At 45.7% G+C, this 17,563-nt stretch overlaps 1 protein-coding gene across 2 annotated transcripts in view; it reads right to left on the reverse strand.

The window, feature by feature from the left end:
• Positions 1-4,351: 4,351 nt before the first annotated feature.
• Positions 4,352-17,563, reverse strand: part of LOC139411711 (A disintegrin and metalloproteinase with thrombospondin motifs 17-like) — a 196,321-nt gene continuing 183,109 nt past the window's right edge. For both annotated transcript variants that reach the window (XM_071158374.1, XM_071158373.1), the window contains exons 22-23: positions 8,654-8,831; positions 4,352-8,362 (exon numbers count right to left, since the gene is read on the reverse strand). In XM_071158374.1, coding sequence (XP_071014475.1) covers positions 8,211-8,362; positions 8,654-8,831 — 330 coding nt within the window. In that variant the 3' untranslated portion in view covers positions 4,352-8,210. The remainder of the gene's footprint in view (positions 8,363-8,653; positions 8,832-17,563) is intronic.

Consider the following 17,563-nt stretch of genomic DNA (forward strand, 5'->3'; position numbering starts at 1 on the left):
AGGGTCTCCGTAGCCACAACTACAAGGTCTCCATAGACACAACCACAGGGTCTCCATAGACACAACCACAGGGTCTCCTTAGACACAACCACAGGGTCTCCGTAGCCACAACCACAGGGTCTCCGTAGACACAACCACAGGGTCTCCGTAGACACAACCACAGGGTCTCCATAGACACAACCACAGGGTCTCCATAGCCACAACCACAGGGTCTCCGTAGCCACAACCACAGGGTCTCCATAGACATAACCACAGGGTCTCCATAGACACAACCACAGGGTCTCCGTAGCCACAACCACAGGGTCTCCATAGACACAACCACAGGGTCTCCATAGCCACAACCACAGGGTCTCCGTAGACACAACCACAGGGTCTCCGTAGCCACAACCACAGGGTCGCCGTAGACACAACCACAGGGTCTCCGTAGCCACAACCACAGGGTCTCCATAGCCACAACCACAGGGTCTCCATAGCCACAACCACAGGGTCTCCATAGACACAACCACAGGGTCTCCATAGACACAACCACAGGGTCTCCGTAGCCACAACCACAGGGTCTCCGTAGCCACAACCACAGGGTCTCCATAGCCACAACCACAGGGTCTAGGCATAAGTTGGAATGGTATCATATTCTACCTGTAGGTACCAGAGTTGAAACAAGACCCACATGCCTCGGCCCCTCTATCCGTAACTAGTATCATTCAATTGCAGGCCAGGCCATAGAGTTTTATAGAGGGCCCACTTGCCTTAAATCCTATTTTAGCATGGACATCACCATTGAGGAGTTACACCTTTTGAAGTCATCAACTTGGTGGGGCTTTTTCAGTCACAGAAGCCATTATGGCAACGATGCAAATATGTGCCACCTGTCTAACTCTATGGGCCGATCTCAGCTGTTTAAAGAGATTCTCCAGTAGTTATGTATACTTTTTAGTTAGTAGTTCCTAAAGTAGCAATCACGAGCCATAAGTGGTCCCTGAAAATTGCGTACTAAGTCACATACAGTATGTACAGATATGTGCACCACGTCATTTCTCTCTCTCTCTCTCTCACTCTCACTCTCTCTCTCTCTCTGCATGCTGGGAGTGTTTGGTGCATGCTGGGAATTGTATGAGCGAAGGAGTGCGTGTGCTGTGGAGAGTTAAATATTCACAACTTTCTTTCGGTTTTCTATTCTTCTATTCTCTATTTCTATTCTTGGTGGCTTTTTTTGGTTTTCTTCTGTGCATGATTAAGGTTATTATTTTTGTTGTGATAGAATTAAGTATTTGTTTTTCGTATGGAAATTACCCTGATTTTGGCGGGGATGGCAGCCCGAATGGGGATGCCGTCCCTGTCACTTCGGCACGGCTTTAGGTGTGTTACTGAAGCTACTGTCACTGTGGAGGAGTTTCTGGTCGCCGTAGGAGAGAAGGTAGGATATGAGAACGTTGCTTATGCATCCCGGATGAATAAAGCGGTGGTGGTATTTCTTAAAGAAGAGTGTCTGGTTGATCGTATGGTTGAGCATGGTGTACTACTTAAAGAAGAGTGTGTTGTAGATCGTATGGTTGAGCATGGTGTACTTCTTAAAGAAGAGTGTCTTGTTGATCGTATGGTTGAGCATGGTGTATTTCTTAAAGAAGAGTGTCTTGTAGATCGTATGGTTGAGCATGGTGTACTTCTTAAAGAAGAGTGTCTTGTTGATCGTATGGTTGAGCATGGTGTATTTCTTAAAGAAGAGTGTCTTGTAGATCGTATGGTTTAGCATGGTATACTTCTTAAAGAGGAGTGTCTTGTAGATCGTATGGTTGAGCATGGTGTACTTCTTAAAGAAGAGTGTCTTGTTGATCGTATGGTTGAGCATGGTGTACTTCTTAAAGAAGAGTGTCTTGTTGATCGTATGGTTGAGCATGGTGTACTTCTTAAAGAAGAGTGTCTTGTAGATCGTATGGTTGAGCATGGTGTACTTCTTAAAGAAGAGTGTCTTGTAGATCGTATGGTTGAGCATGTCGTACTTATTAAAGGAATGTTTATTCAAGTTACGCCGCCTTTTTCTCTGTCAACAAGGGTAATGATTTCAAATGTACCGCCGTTTATTCCCAATGAGCTATTGGAGCACGAGTTATTGCGCTTTGGGAAGTTCGCCAGTTCAATTAAGGTTGTCCCGTTGGGTTGCAAACACCCGCCGTTGAAACAGGTTATGTCGTTTCGGCGACAGGTGTTTATGTTTTTGGACTCACCGAAGCAGACTTTGGAGTCATCGTTTAAAGTCAAGTATGACAACAGACTGTATATGGCTTATGCTAGTACGGGTAGTCAACGGTGTTTTGAGTGTGGGGATGTTGGTCATAAGCGACATGCTTGCCCGAAAAGGGAGATTAATTTTGTCTTGGATGAATTTACTGCATGCTGGGGCCTCGTGTATGGTGAAGGTGGGTGGTTTGAGTTGCCCCATCCATTTCAGGGCAGTTATATAGTCTGGCGATTGAACCAATGCTTTGTTTTTTAAGAGCGACGCTTACTGGTTTCTCTGTGCCGGGAGTAATGAAGGGTCCCATGATCGCACTGTCTGCGTATGCAGATGACCTGACAGTTTCTATTACAGGGGCTGAGGATGTTAAGGTTCTCTCAAATGCTCTAAAGGTGTTTGAGGGGGCCTCCTCAGCTAGAGTCAATTGGGTGAAGCGCTGTGGGCAGGTCAGCTTCAAACGTTGTCCGCTCCACGGTTACCAGGGGGACTTCAGTGGGGCAGAGATGGGATGAAGACTTTGGGAGTTTTTCTAGGCTCCGATGTCTTTCAGAAAAAGAACTGGGAGGGTGTAGTGGAGAAGGTGTGTGCCAGACTGTCAAGATGGAAATTGGTGCTGCCCCAGCTGTCTTATAGGGGAAGGGTATTGGTAGCTAATAATCTTGCTGCCTCTACCCTGTGGCACAGACTAATGATTTTGCAGCCACCAAAGGGTCTGATACAAGAACGTCAGAGGACCCTTGTCAATTTCTTCTGGTCTGGACAACACTGGATTAAAGCTGCAGCCCTGTACCTGCCACTGCACGAGGGTGGGCAAGGCCTGGTGGACATTTCCTCTAGAATCATGGCTTTCCTGCTTCAAGCAGCCCAGAGATTGTTGTACAGAGACGGTTTTAGCCTACACATTGATTAGGAGACTGGGCTGTTTGGGCTTAGACAAGCACCTTTTCCTCTGAAAGCTGGAGGGGGTGATTTGCCTGGCCTGACTCCATTTTATGAGTCTGTTATGCAGGCTTGGAGAGTCCTTGTCAAGTCCCGTAAGGCTGGCACGCCACCAGGGATGTGGCTTTTTGAAGAGCCTCTTTTTCACAACACTGCCACCCAGTCCAGTGTTTTGGGTTCAGCTAGCCTACGTTCATGCCTGTTAGGCGTGGGGTGTACCAAGCTGGGTCATCTGATGCGGAGCAGGAGCAGATCGTTGGAGGAGCTGGGAGAAAGAGCGGGGATCCGATCATCTCGCCTACTGAGGAAGGTCGTCGCTGAGGTCTGCGACTCCTTGCCAGTGCTTCATCTACAGTATGTGACTGACACTTCCAATTCTGATCGGTGGAAGGAGGGTCTGGATTATGTGTTCCCTGCACTGATTGTTAGTGCTGCGATGGGGGCATTCGAGGAGGATGTGGGGATGCTGCTTTCCTTCGATACCCCGGAGCTGGGGGAGTTCAAGGAGGTGGGAAAGAAGGCCATGTACAGAATATGTGTAAAGGTGTCCCATGCCTCTTCCCTGGAAGGGGTAAAATCGACGAGGTGGGCGGGTGTGCTTGGTCCAGGTGCCTCTCCAAAAGGCTGTTGGCGATCATTATACAAACTGCCTATTGATAAGAGGACAGCTGACTTCCAATGGAGGATAATACATGGAGCCATAGCCACCAACATGCATCTGGTACACCTGGACCCTACTGTTGGGGAGGGGTGTCCATTCTGTGCTGAGTCTGAATCTCTGGCACATCTGTTTTTACTGTGTCCCAGGTTGGTCGGGATGATTGAACTGATCACTGATCGGTTCTCAACGTTGGGAGAGGTTTTCTCTTCCCAACTGTATATATTTGGGCCAAAGTACAGGTTCATTCAAAAGGGTGTAGTTGTGTTGCTTAATTTTGTGATAGGGGCAGCAAAATTAGCGATATGGAAGACCCGAAAGAACAGTATTCGGGGACAGGGGTCTGTGGATGTGGTGGGAATGCTGGAGGGAATGTTGGCAGCGAGACTAAGGGTTGAGCTTGCCTATTATAAACTTGTCAACAATATTGATCTGTTTTTGAGTATATGGGGTATTTGGAGTTGTGTTTTTAATTGATGTGTAACTGTGATTTTGTATTTATTGTGTGATGGGCCCCTCTCTCTCTCTCTCTCTCTCTCTCTCGTCCACTGAGACGTTGGGCCCACCCTCCAACCTCATTGAATAACTAGGCACGCCTCTTGCTAGCTGTCACTCGAAGGGCTGAAGCTTATTGGCTAGAACTCAAATTGCTAGGAGGCTGGCCCACGAGGGGGGAAATGTAAGGAAAATGGCTTGGCACAGCTTCAAACTAGGAATTTCTGGCTAATTGAGGCAAGACAGTAATTCTGCTCATAGATTATGCATGTATGAACTACACATTGACACATCCAGTCCAAAGGGGGAGGGTTACAAAATACTTTCTTATTCACCAAAGTACCGGAGCATGTCTTTAACCGTGATGTTTTCTTTGCAAGTCTGTCTTCAAAGTGTGAACAGTGTGACCTTTTCAATGAAGATCTCACCACTGACGGCGCGTACCACGGAGACAATCATCGATTACACACACGCATGCAAACACACACACACGGTACCGCCAGGGCGGTCCTCTGTCCTACGTGTTCTGAACACGTAGGTAAACAGCACAATGTTAGATTGTTTGATTGATTAATGGTTTATGCTCTGAAGGGTTGGAAATGTGGGACTCATGAGTTCTGAGAGCTGGGCTGTTTGTTTTCTCTGTTTTGACCTGGGCCCATATCAGCTCTTATCCCAATACTGGGGGCTCTGCCTGGGGGCCAAGGTCTCTGCCTGGGGGCTTCCTGACCTGGGGGCCAAGGTCTCTGCCTGGGTCTTCCTGACCTGGGGGTCAGTGTCTCTACCTGGGGGACAGGGTCTCTAACTGGGGGACAGGGTCTCTACCTGGGGGTCAGGGTCTCTACCTGGGGGACAGGGTCTCTACCTGGGGGTAACTCTAGATCTGTTTCTGCTTCAGCCAACTCCAAGAACCAGGAGAACTAGGCCAGTGCCAAAGATATACACTACAGTGCTGAATGTTACGTAATACACTTGGAAAGCGTCAATCAGCAGTTTAAACAATCAAAAAAGTCTGGAGAAATGTAACCACTATCAAATTCATAGACCGAGCTATGGATGCAAGGACTGACCATCCATGATATGAAGCTGATAGTTTTAACCATGTTTTAAGGCTTCATAGTGTTTGTTTACATGTAAAACAAGCATTTGGGGTTCTGATGGGGTAAGACAGTTGACCTGAGCTCATTTATAAATCAAAAAATGTATGTAGCAACTGCAGATTACCCCTTTAAATCATAATCTGTAAAACGGGAACACAACTGGAGATTACCCCTTTAAATCATAATCTGTAAAACGGGAACACAACTGGAGATTACCCCTTTAAATCATAATCTGTAAAACGTGAACACAACTGCAGATTACCCCTTTAAATCATAATCTGTAAAACGGGAACACAACTGCAGATTACCCCTTTAAATCATAATCTGTAAAACGGGAACACAACTGCAGATTACCCATTTAAATCATAATCTGTAAAACGGGAACACAACTGCAGATTACCCCTTTAAATCATAATCTGTAAAACGGGAACACAACTGGAGACACTTCGTCATTTATGGATAAAGAATGTCTGTGATAACTAACTGTACATTATTTACAGTCAGTTATCTACTGCACCATCATTTTGTAACAAACATAACGCTGCCTCCATTAATGTTTACATGTTGATGTTTGTGACGTCTACGTTTGCCACACTCATGCATAAGGACAAGCTGTTGAAATCGGTGTAAGCCTCACATTGTGTTTGAATTACTGTTTAATAGTTAAAACCAATTTCAAGTTTGATGATGTATGGAAATGTTAACAAACACCTGGTTTGGAGTAAGTGTGAAGTTTAAAACCAGAGACTAGTTTACGTCATGTTTGGTACATCGTCATGACGATGTACCAAGCACCAAGGGAGGACAACAGATACACACATGATACAGGGATTTGTGTTTTACATTGAACCTAACAATATAGCTGCAACCTGCTTCACCCAGATTGCTCAGTTGGTTCATGGAGCGTAGTTGGAGCAAGTTGTTAATGACACTGGGTTGTGGATTCCACTCACATATACAGTACTGAATACACTGTATGTGGTTAACTGTAGGACGACAGTAACTTAAGATACATCTAATCTTCTCTTAAATTACACCCCCACCACTGCACTGTCTCCTACATTGGATCCTCAGGAGAGAGACGGATGCTACATGGGCTGTCCAAGGCCTTCAGGTGAGCCTAGGGAATAGTGAACTAGGCCTATCCTATCGTTAGCTTGATCATTTCAATGTAGAACTACAGTACCTTACAACGGCTCCTGACTAGTTTTAAATAACAACAACCGCCAAAAAATGACAATGACATCAACAAAAAACAACAACAAAATGTAAGTACACATAATCTATCGTGGAACTAAGGGACAAATCCTAACTTGAGATCCAAATGTGTAACCAAGACTTAGCTTATGGATTGATGTCAATGCGAAATTCACGTTATCTCAAGACATCAAGTTACGGTTTGTCCCTAAGAGAAGAAACCAGGGTCATGTTCATCAAAGCACACAATGGGGAAAGTTTTCAAACGTTGCAGCGGAAAAAAGAAAATGAGCGTTTCTTATTGAACAAGTTCAAGTAGTCCCTACCTGTTTCAGTCCATCTGGTGCCTAATGAACACGAGCCAGGTCTCTTGGCCCAGTCTAGTGAGTGGCCAGCCAGTGGCTTGGTGAATACAGGGCCAGCTGAACTAAACACAAGAGAATATACAGGCCCACTTTATCTGGATAGTCCCCTACAGATCTACATGCTCAGACTACGTACCAACTACCATTTAGATGTATTACATGTCAACTGCACCTCTGTTAACATGCAATAACAAAGCCCTTACAGGTCTTCTAATGTATGTGTGTGTAAGTACTGTATGTATGTCACAGGCGGCTGGTGGCACCTTAATTGGGAAGGATGGGCTCATAGTAACGGATGGAACGGAATAAATGGAATGGTTTCAAACACATCAAACATTTGATACCATTCCATTCCAGCCATTATTATGAGCAGTCCTCCCCTCACCAGCCTCCTGTGATGTACATACATTCTATCTATGTAAGTAAGGGAAAGGGGGATACCTAGTCAGTTGTTCAATTGAATGTATTCAACTGAAATGTGTCTTCCGCATTTAACACAACCCCTCTGAATCAGAGAGGTGAGGGTGGCTGCCTTAATCCACATCCACTTCTTCAGGGCCCGGGGAAGAAGATCAGACATGTTCTGATAGTTCACTGAGCATCTATAGACAATCTGACAACAATGACCTTTCCACATAAAGAGTTATCACATATGTTAACGCTAATGTTAAATCACACTGTACAACAAACGTTGACGCGACAGGCTACCCACCGAGAGACTCCCCAGACTTCCAAGTCCCTCGCTTTGGTTTACAGCAATAAAACAAGTTACAGAAGGTTTTCAAGTCTTCATGACAACAGCAAGCTTATGATCCCACTTGAAATGGTCTCTGCACTCATTTCCACTTGTTTTCTCCAAAATTGAATGTCCTATAATTAATAATAAGAATCTGAATAATTCAGTAGAAACATCCGTAACGCTTTACTTAAAGCCTGCCGGCATAAAGACCTGCCACGAGACCCTTACAATATATTAGTATCATCTCCTCAAGCAGGCTAAATAACAGACATTTTGAGTCGGTTAACATGCTGATACATAGAGAGACATTTCATATCATAAGCCTTATTATAACACATTATAAAGGCTCATTCATGCTTATAACGACTTACAAAGCATTATACCCGCAAGCTTTAAGTCAAGTGTTACAGAAGCATCTAAAGTTGTAGCCCTAGGTGAAGTGTGTGTCTGTCTGTGTACAGTATGTGTGTGAGTGCTTTCATCATTAACTCTTGCGGGGTGTTTTGTTGGCGTAGAAGTCTCTGCAGGTGTCGCAGCAGCGCTGGTACCATCTCATGTCCTGGCACAGGTTCTTCTCTCGGATCACACGGCAGTACACAGTCCACTGGTCTCCTGTGCACTTGTAGGTCAGAGCAGCTGGAGAGGAACAGGGGCACAAGGGCACAGGGGCCACGTCAACAGACAGAGAAACACAGTACACACATGTACACACACACACACACACACACACACACACACACACACACACACACACACACACACACACACACACACACACACACACACACACACACACACCACACACTCTCTCTCTCTCTTTCTCTGTCTGTTTCTGTCTCTCTCTCTCTATCTGTCGCTCTCTTGCTCTCTCTCTCAAAAACACACACACACACACACACACAAGGACACACACACAAACTATGTTACCTAATCTGGGGGAGGTGATGGTGTTGACGTTGACTTTGTCATTGCAGGCATCCTGGTGACAGGGCCGGTAGGTGGGTGGTCTGAACACCACGGGGCAGTCATTACCGTGGCGACCTGTCACTCTGTGCATACATTGGACCACTCTGGACTGCAGGCCCTTCCCACAGGATGATGAGCACTGGAAAGATCCAATCACTTGAGTTACTTTCTCTTTCAAACTCGAGAGGAAGTATTTTGACATTGAGAGCCATTTGTAACAGTCTTCCATGTCTATGTCCTAGACTTTTTAGGACATAATCACTTCCTAATATGTTTACCACTCACATTTTAGGTAATTGTAATCTTCCATAGACCTAGTGTGCATCCCAAATGGCACCCTACTCCCTATATAGTGTACTACTTGTGACCGGAGCCCTATGTACCCTGGTCAGAAGAAGTGCTTAATATAGGGAATATGGTGCTATTGGAAACACATCCATTGTTTATAGGGGGCCAAATCACTTCATGACTGAATGTGAGAAGAGACTAGACCTGAATAACAGATAAAGGTGTAGTGTGGTATTTACTAGTGGTAAAATAATCCCAAACAGGCCTAATTACAGATGGAGGCTGTGTTCTATGTTTGAATAGACTGATTTACGAGTCCTAAATACTCTGTCAGAGTGCTTCGTCTCAGTAGTAATATATGCTCTGAGGCTAAGATCCATCTCTGTCCTCAGGCTCTTCCCCTAGCTCCTATCTCTTCAGTGATCACAGATCTGAAAGGACTAGATAGGTCTAAGTAACAGTATAGGTGTGACCACCACTTTGGCTTTTTAGGGATGGAGCCATCACCATATAGCTTAGACCTACCCAAACCAATCAGATCTGTGAAGAACGAAGAGGTATGGGGCTTGGAGAAAGGACTGGAGGTAAGAGGCTTGGAAAAGGGGCTGGAGGTAAGGGGCTTGGAGAGGGGGCTGGAGATAAGGGGCTTGGAGAAGGGGCTGGAGGTAAGGGGCTTGGAGAGAAGGGGTGGAGGTAAGGGGCTTGGAGAAGGGGCTGGAGGTAAGGGGCATGGAGAGGGGGATGGAGATAAGGGGCTTGGAGAAGGGGCTGGAGGTAAGGGGCTTGGAGAGGGGGCTGGAGTAAAAGGGCTTGGAGAAGGGGCTGGAGATAAGGGGCTTGGAGAGGGGGCTGGAGGTAAGGGGCTTGGAGAGGGGGCTGGAGGTAAGGGGCTTGGAGAAGGGGCTGGAGGTAAGGGGCTTGGAGAAGAGGCTAGAATAAGGAGCTGGAGATAGGGGCTGGAGATAAGGGGCTTGGAGAAGAGGCTAGAATAAGGAGCTGGAGATAGGGGCTGGAGATAAGGGGCTTGGAGAAGAGGCTAGAATAAGGAGCTGGAGGTAGGGGCTGGAGGTAGGAGCTGGAGGTAGGGGCTGGAGGTAGGAGCTGTAGGTAAGGGGCTGGAGGTAGGAGCTGGAGGTAAGGGGCTGGAGGTAGGAGCTGGAGGTAGGGGCTGGAGGTAAGGGGCTTGGAGAAGAGCCTAGAATAAGGAGCTGGAGGTAGGGGCTGGAGGTAGGAGCTGGAGGTAAGGGGCTAGGAGAAACCAACATGGAATGGGGCCAAAGAAAGAGGACTTTGATATTCTAAGCTTGGAAACACCAGAGGCAACAGACAACGGATTCCCATTGTACACAGGCCTGTGCCTTGGCAGCCAACAGCTATAGCCTCGTCCAATGATTAACTCTGAACAACAGTGGTTCCCAGGACCTCGATTCAAGCAGGCGGATTTACTATTCACTTCACAGAGAGGCAATTAGTGGAAGCCATTTCAATAGCTATTGTAAACGGCCCGGTGTTCTACCAAAGGACTTGTTGACTTGACACTGCTCAAAAACAATCCGATTATCATGATCCCACATCTCTATAGGTACTTAGAATGATTCTCAGAAGGTGTTTTCACCAAGCTTTCATTATCGCTGATGAACATGATCACAATGAGATAAGTCTATGAGGTAAGGCCCTGGAGAGACACACACACACACAGAGGAAAGCACACACATACTGCCAAACACAGACACACACAGACACACACAGACACACACACACACACACACACACACACACACACACACACGCACACACACACACACACACACACAAACACACACACCACTGCTAAAACACAAACAAACAAATGAAAACACAAACAAAGAGACAGAGAGAACATTATCTGAAACATCATTAGGAGACAAGCTGATGGGGACACGATCATAGCAACACTCCCATAAGACTTTATCTGTATCCCAAATGAAACCCTATCCCCTATAGAGCCCATAAGGCTTTGGTCAAAAGTAGTTCACTATAAAGGGAACAGGGTGGCGTTTGGGATGCATCCTAGCTCTAATATCAAAGCCACATCCCTAGAGGCATGACCTCCTCATAACTCACAACAACACCACAATTGAATCAGCAGCTTATCTGAATGATATTCTAAGACATGCTAATAGACTTATGGTCTGATTGTGGTGGGAAGAGAGGAGATGAGGAGAGCCGGTCAGTTTATTGTCCAGCGTTGGGGGAGTGGGACAGAGGAGTAATTTGAGGACTTTAAAGGGGCAATCGGGGATTCAAAGAACAACAACAATGGACACCCCACCACTTACCTGAGTCATTAGTTTTAAATTCCAGAATTCCCCTTTAACATCATTAGGAGAGAAAATGAGGTAATACATTCAGGATGGTTAGAGGGTGGGGGGGAGTAACACAATTAGCACAGGGTCAGAACAACACACCAGATATAAGCCCGGCACTAAATAGCGGCCAACAGTTATTTCCTGTTATTAGATTTCCAAAATGAGAAACTGACCAAGACGCTGGAACCTGAACGTCCTTTCATCAGGTACGTGACATAGAACTTTCCAGACAGAAAATGGGTGGCATGGTGGAAAGTCCCATCCCCAGCTCTCTCCACCATTCCCAGCCTTCTTCCCCAGCCCCATTTCCCCCAGCCCCATCCCCATCTCCCCCAGCCCCATCTCCCCCAGCTCTCTCCCAGCCCCATCTCCCCCAGCCCCATCCCCAGCTCTCTCCCAGCCCCATCTCCCCCAGGCCCATCCCCAGCTCTGTCCCAGCCCCAGCCCCATCTCCCCCAGCTCTCTCCCAGCCCTATCCCCAGCTCTCTCCCATCTCCATCCCCAGCTTTCTCCCATCTCCATCCCCAGCTCTCTTCCATCTCCATCCCCAGCTCTCTCCCAGCTCCATCCCCAGCTCTCTCCCAGCTCCATCCCCAGCTCTCTCCCATCTCCATCCCCAGCTCTCTCCCATCTCCATCCCCAGCTCTCTCCCATCTCCATCCCCAGCTCTCTCCCAGCTCCATCCCCAGCCCTCTCCCAGCTCCATCCCCAGCTCTCTCCCAGCTCCATCCCCAGCTCTCTCCCAGCTCCATCCCCAGCTCTCTTCCATCTCCATCCCAGCTCTCTCCCAGCTCTCTCCCATCTCCAACCCCAGCTCTCTCCCAGCTCCTTCCCCAGCTCTCTCCCATCTCCATCCCCAGCTCCATCCCCAGCTCTCTCCCATCTCCATCCCCAGCTCTCTCCCAGCTCTCTCCAATCTCCATCCCCAGCTCTCTCCCAGCTCTCTCCCATCTCCATCCCCAGCTCTCTCCCATCTCCATCCCCAGCTCTCTCCCAGCTCCATCCCCAGCTTTCTCCCATCTCCATCCCCAGCTCTCTCCCATATCCATCCCCATCTCTCTCCCATCTCCATCCCCAGCTCTCTCCCATCTCCATCCCCAGCTCTCTCCCAGCTCTCTCCCAGTTCCATCCCCAGCTCTATCCCCAGCTCTCTCCCATCTCCATCCCCAGCTCTCTCCCAGCTCTCTCCCAGTTCCATCCCCATCTCCATCCCCAGCTCTCTCCCATCTCCATCCCCAGCTCTCTCCCATCTCCATCCCCAGCTCTCTCCCATCTCCATCCCCAGCTCTCTCCCAGCTCCATCCCCAGCTCTCTCCCATCTCCATCCCCAGCTTTCTCCCATCTCCATCCCCAGCTCTCTCCCAGCTCCATCCCCAGCTCTCTCCCATCTCCATCCCCAGCTCTCTCCCAGCTCTCTCCCAGCTCTCTCCCAGCTCCATTACAGAACACCTGACAGTCCGATCAGAGGCTCCTCTACTAGGTGTGTTAACAGGGAAAGGTCAGTGTCGGGTGGCTTTCATTTAAAAGCCCTTTTAAAAAGCCTGTTAGAATATGTGGAGGTAGAGGAACAGTAGTCAATGTCTGCATCCCAAATAGCACTCTGTTACTTACAGTAGTGCAGTACTTTTGAACAGAGCCCTATGGGGCCCTGAATAAAAGTAGTGCATTATATAGGGAATAGGGTGCCATTTGGAACACACAGGTGTTGTGTACCTGGAAAAAACACCTTGGGAAGATTAAAGGAATTCCGGCAGGAGCTCTGTCAGAATGTCTAAATGCCGGACTGAAGTCCCTTCTCAGTGGGAATGGTGAGGTAAGGTGCATCTCAAATGGCACCCTATTCTCTTTATAGTGCACTACTTTTGAACAGAGCTGCATGGGCCCTGGTCAAAAGTAGTGCACTGTATATGGCAGTGTTTCCCACGTCATCGGAGCCCAGGGAGCAGTTGTTGGGGGTTAACTGCCTTGCTGTAGTGCTCCTGAATGAAGTGATACTTACTACTAACAGTGTGTGTGTGTGTGTGTGTGTGTGTGTGTGTGTGTGTGTGTGTGTGTGTGTGTGTGTGTGTGTGTGTGTGTGTGTGTGTGTGTGTGTGTGTGTGTGTGTGTGTGTGTGTGTGTGTGTGTAAACAAGGGGAGAAAATAAAATGCAGCTCTGTAATTGCCCGTTTGGATTAACAAACCCCCTCTAGAATGTTCTGATGAAGGATTAGTGGAGATTACTGTTAATGAGAACTGGGCTATGGCGTGTACACCGTCTGCACACACACTGACAGACAGCACACACACAAACACACACAACACCTTCAGATGTTCTCCAGCTTGTCTGATGATGATTGAACCAGAGGTGCTCACGCAGCCCCCTCACAGAGCTCTAGGTAGACATTACAGATCTAGGATAAGCTTACCCTGTAAGTCCTTACTTTAAGCATCAGGGAAAGAATCTCAAAACAGACCTTAGATCAGTTTCAGGGAGAAACTTAAGTATATTCCCTCATGTGGAATCATAGGTAGAAGTTGTCCCTAGCCACTGATACATTCTAACAGTTATGGATAGGATTGGAAATAAAGCAATCTGATCCTAGATCTGTAGTTAAATAAGGGCAGAGGAGAGGGGTGGACGCACTTTCCTCAGCATCCTGGGGGGAAACATACACTCACTGTCTCCAGTTCCACACAGGGAGAAAAATGTAATGGTCCTCCCCCTGACCTGCTGTAGTGACCCCGAGACTGGCAAATTGCAGATCTAGAGAATTGCAGATCTAGGATTAGATTGCATTCTCCCCGATCCCAACCTTAACCGTTAGAATGGGGAAATAAGATCTGACCCTGTATCAGGCAGCTGAACAAGACACTCCATATGATAAATGACATGCATGTCAAAAACAGACTGACTCAGTTTGTACGATTGGGAAATGGAGACGCACTGTAGATTTTCAGTTCGGTAAACCTGTTTCCAAGACCGTTCCTTGAGTACAACCCAGCCTTTTCACTTACTTGATTTTACCAGCAAACTAACACACTAGATTTGACTGGGCAACTAATCATCAGGCCCTTGATTAGTTGAATCAGCCAGTGCTGGAATCAATGGAATAGGTGGAACTGGGGTTCATCAAGGAGAGATTTGGCAAAGACTGTCAGATAACACTAGTGTAACTAAGTTGGAACTGGGGTTCATCGAGGAGAGATTTGGCAAAGACTGTCAGATAACACTAGTGTAACTAAGTTGGAACTGGGGTTCATCGAGGAGAGATTTGACAAAGACTGTCAGATAACACTAGTGTAACTAAGTTGGAACTGGGGTTCATCGAGGAGAGATTTGACAAAGACTGTCAGATAACACTAGTGTAACTTAGTTGGAACTGGGGTTCATCGAGGAGAGATTTGACAAAGACTGTCAGATAACACTAGTGTAACTAAGTTGGAACTGGGGTTCATCGAGGAGAGATTTGACAAAGACTGTCAGATAACACTAGTGTAACTAAGTTGGAACTGGGGTTCATCGAGGAGAGAATTGACAAAGACTGTCAGATAACACTAGTGTAACTAAGTTGGAACCAGCAGGTTACCTCCATACAATGCAAATCACTTCCATGTGCTTTGAGGTGAAGTAGTCTTTATTATAATGAACTGGCTGAATACAGTACTTTAACAACGGTGTGATAATGACGTACCCTAACCATTAAGACATTTTTGACATACAACTAGCCAGTACTGTCACCATCCCTAAAATCACTATGCTGATTGGCTGACAGAGGTGGTATATCAGACAGTATACCACGAGTATGACAAAACACTTATTTTAACTGCTCTAGTTATGTTGGTAACCAGTTTATAATAGCAATAAGGCATTCCGGGGTTTGTGGAATATGGCCAATATACCACGGCTAAGGGCTGAATCCAGGCACTCCACGTTGCGTCATGCATAAGAACAGCCCTTAGCCGTGGTATATTGGCCATAAACCAAACCCCCCCGTGCCTTATTGCTTAATTAATTAAGACTGAGTGGTTCAATCCCTGAATGCTGATTGGCTGACAGCTGTGGTATATATTGGTCATATTCCACACCTCCTCGGGCCTTATTGCTTAATTAAAGACTGTGTGGTTCCCTCTATCTGAAATATTCCAGTCGAGGAAAGAGTAACTAACATACCTTGGGATTACCATATCTAAGAATCAATAGGAAAGATGCTCATTAAACTTAAATCCCATTATTGAACAAAACAAAAAGAGGTTGAACCAATTGTTGCAGAGGGATTCCTCCTTGAAAGTTTGAGTATTGCTCTCCAAAGCTGAGGGCACCTCCAGACTTTCTTATGAAGCTCAGTCCCTACATCTTGACAACACAATAGGTAAAGCTGTTGACAAGATGTTTTTCAACTTCATCTGGAAAAAATATACACATTATATTAGGAAATCTGTCATTATGGACACATATGAATATGGTGCTAGATTAAAAAAATAAAAAATAATACTTTGAATAATACTTTGAAGGTAAATTGGGCCAAACATTTCTTAAAGAATCCAACTTCAATTTGGAATTTCATCCCTCATTATATCTTCTCCTGTTTTGCTGGCTTCAATTACATTTTGCTTTGTAACTATAACATTAATAAGATTAAAAATGATCTGCTTTCATAGACACACGAGCCTTGGTGTGGTATTAAAATATAAACATCACTGTCATGCTGGTATGAAGGGTCGGGAGACAGGCGCAGGAATGCGTAATATTTTTTTTTATTAAGCCCAAATTACGGCGTGGCGTGTAAAGGCACGGGGACGAAGACCAAACAAACACTGTAACAAAACACAGGGTTGAATCCCAAACAAACACTATACAAAACACAGGGTTGAATCCCAAACAAACACTATACAAAACACAGGGTTGAATCCCAAACAAACACTATACAAAACACAGGGTTGAATCCCAAACAAACACTATACAAAACACAGGGTTGAACCCCAAACAAACACTATACAAAACACAGGGTTGAATCCCAAACAAACACTATACAAAACACAGGGTTGAACCCCAAACAAACACTATACAAAACACAGGGTTGAACCCCAAACAAACACGTTACAAAACACAGGGTTGAATCCCAAACAAACACTATACAAAACACAGGGTTGAACCCCAAACAAACACTATACAAAACACAGGGTTGAATCCCAAACAAACACTATACAAAACACAGGGTTGAACCCCAAACAAAAGAGCGAGGAGTACCTCGAATAAATAACACATGCGCACAATGATTAACACACAGGACAAGACCCGTAATCATCTGCGCAATCCACGATGGCACGAAAGCCAAAACACACAGCACAGGTACTCACACATACCAACGGACATAGTAACAATAATCGAAAAGACAATGGTGAACCAAGTGCACACTTATACAAGTACTAATCACTGGGAATAGGGGCCAGGTGTGCGTAATGACAATCATTTCCCCCCTCATAGGTATTTCATTAGGAACAATACGAATATTTTGTCTAGGAACAAGTCTTTGTTTTTAGGTTGATAATCATTTCCTCCTGGTGAGTCACTTTTTTTAATGCAGAAGGGATGTTACCCAGTTCTGAATATTTTTTTGATCTCTTTACATATCCCTGTTACACCTAAAGAGTTTGCATAGTCTTTGATGCTATTCCATCTGGAACTGTAATGCTGTTTAGAGGTGTAACCTCACCTCACCTTCTTTATTGATTTGATTTGATTTGAGATATCCTCGCTTCGTCCAGTTGACTCTCCAGTAGGAAAAATGTGTTTCTCCTTGCTCCCTCAGAACAATACCTGCTTTATTTCAAAGGTAATGTTATATATATTCCCTACTTCTAACTTACTGGAATACATTTATTAATAATATCTGCTGGAAAAACGTTTGGTTATTACCACACAAATAGCTGCTTATCTGCTTGTTAACAAGTTCTTTCAGAATGATCCATAAGTATTACCCTGTGAATCCTTACCTGAAGAAAAATACATTAACATTAACTGTACTCTTTGTGATGAGCATCCAGAAACTGTTTGGCATTTATTTTGGCATTGTCTACATGAAAGAGATATTTGTAGATTTATAATTGCCAATATTCTTGATGACTTTTGTTTATTATGGGAGAATGTACTGCTCGGTTTCCTTAACTAGAACATGGATAAATAAATAAAAATGTACCTCTTAAATCTGTTATACCACATATCCCAGAGTTGCCTTATTGCTATTATAAACTG

The sequence above is a fragment of the Oncorhynchus clarkii genome, chromosome 6, assembly GCF_045791955.1.
Source record: "Oncorhynchus clarkii lewisi isolate Uvic-CL-2024 chromosome 6, UVic_Ocla_1.0, whole genome shotgun sequence".
In the NCBI taxonomy this organism is placed as follows: domain Eukaryota; kingdom Metazoa; phylum Chordata; class Actinopteri; order Salmoniformes; family Salmonidae; genus Oncorhynchus; species Oncorhynchus clarkii.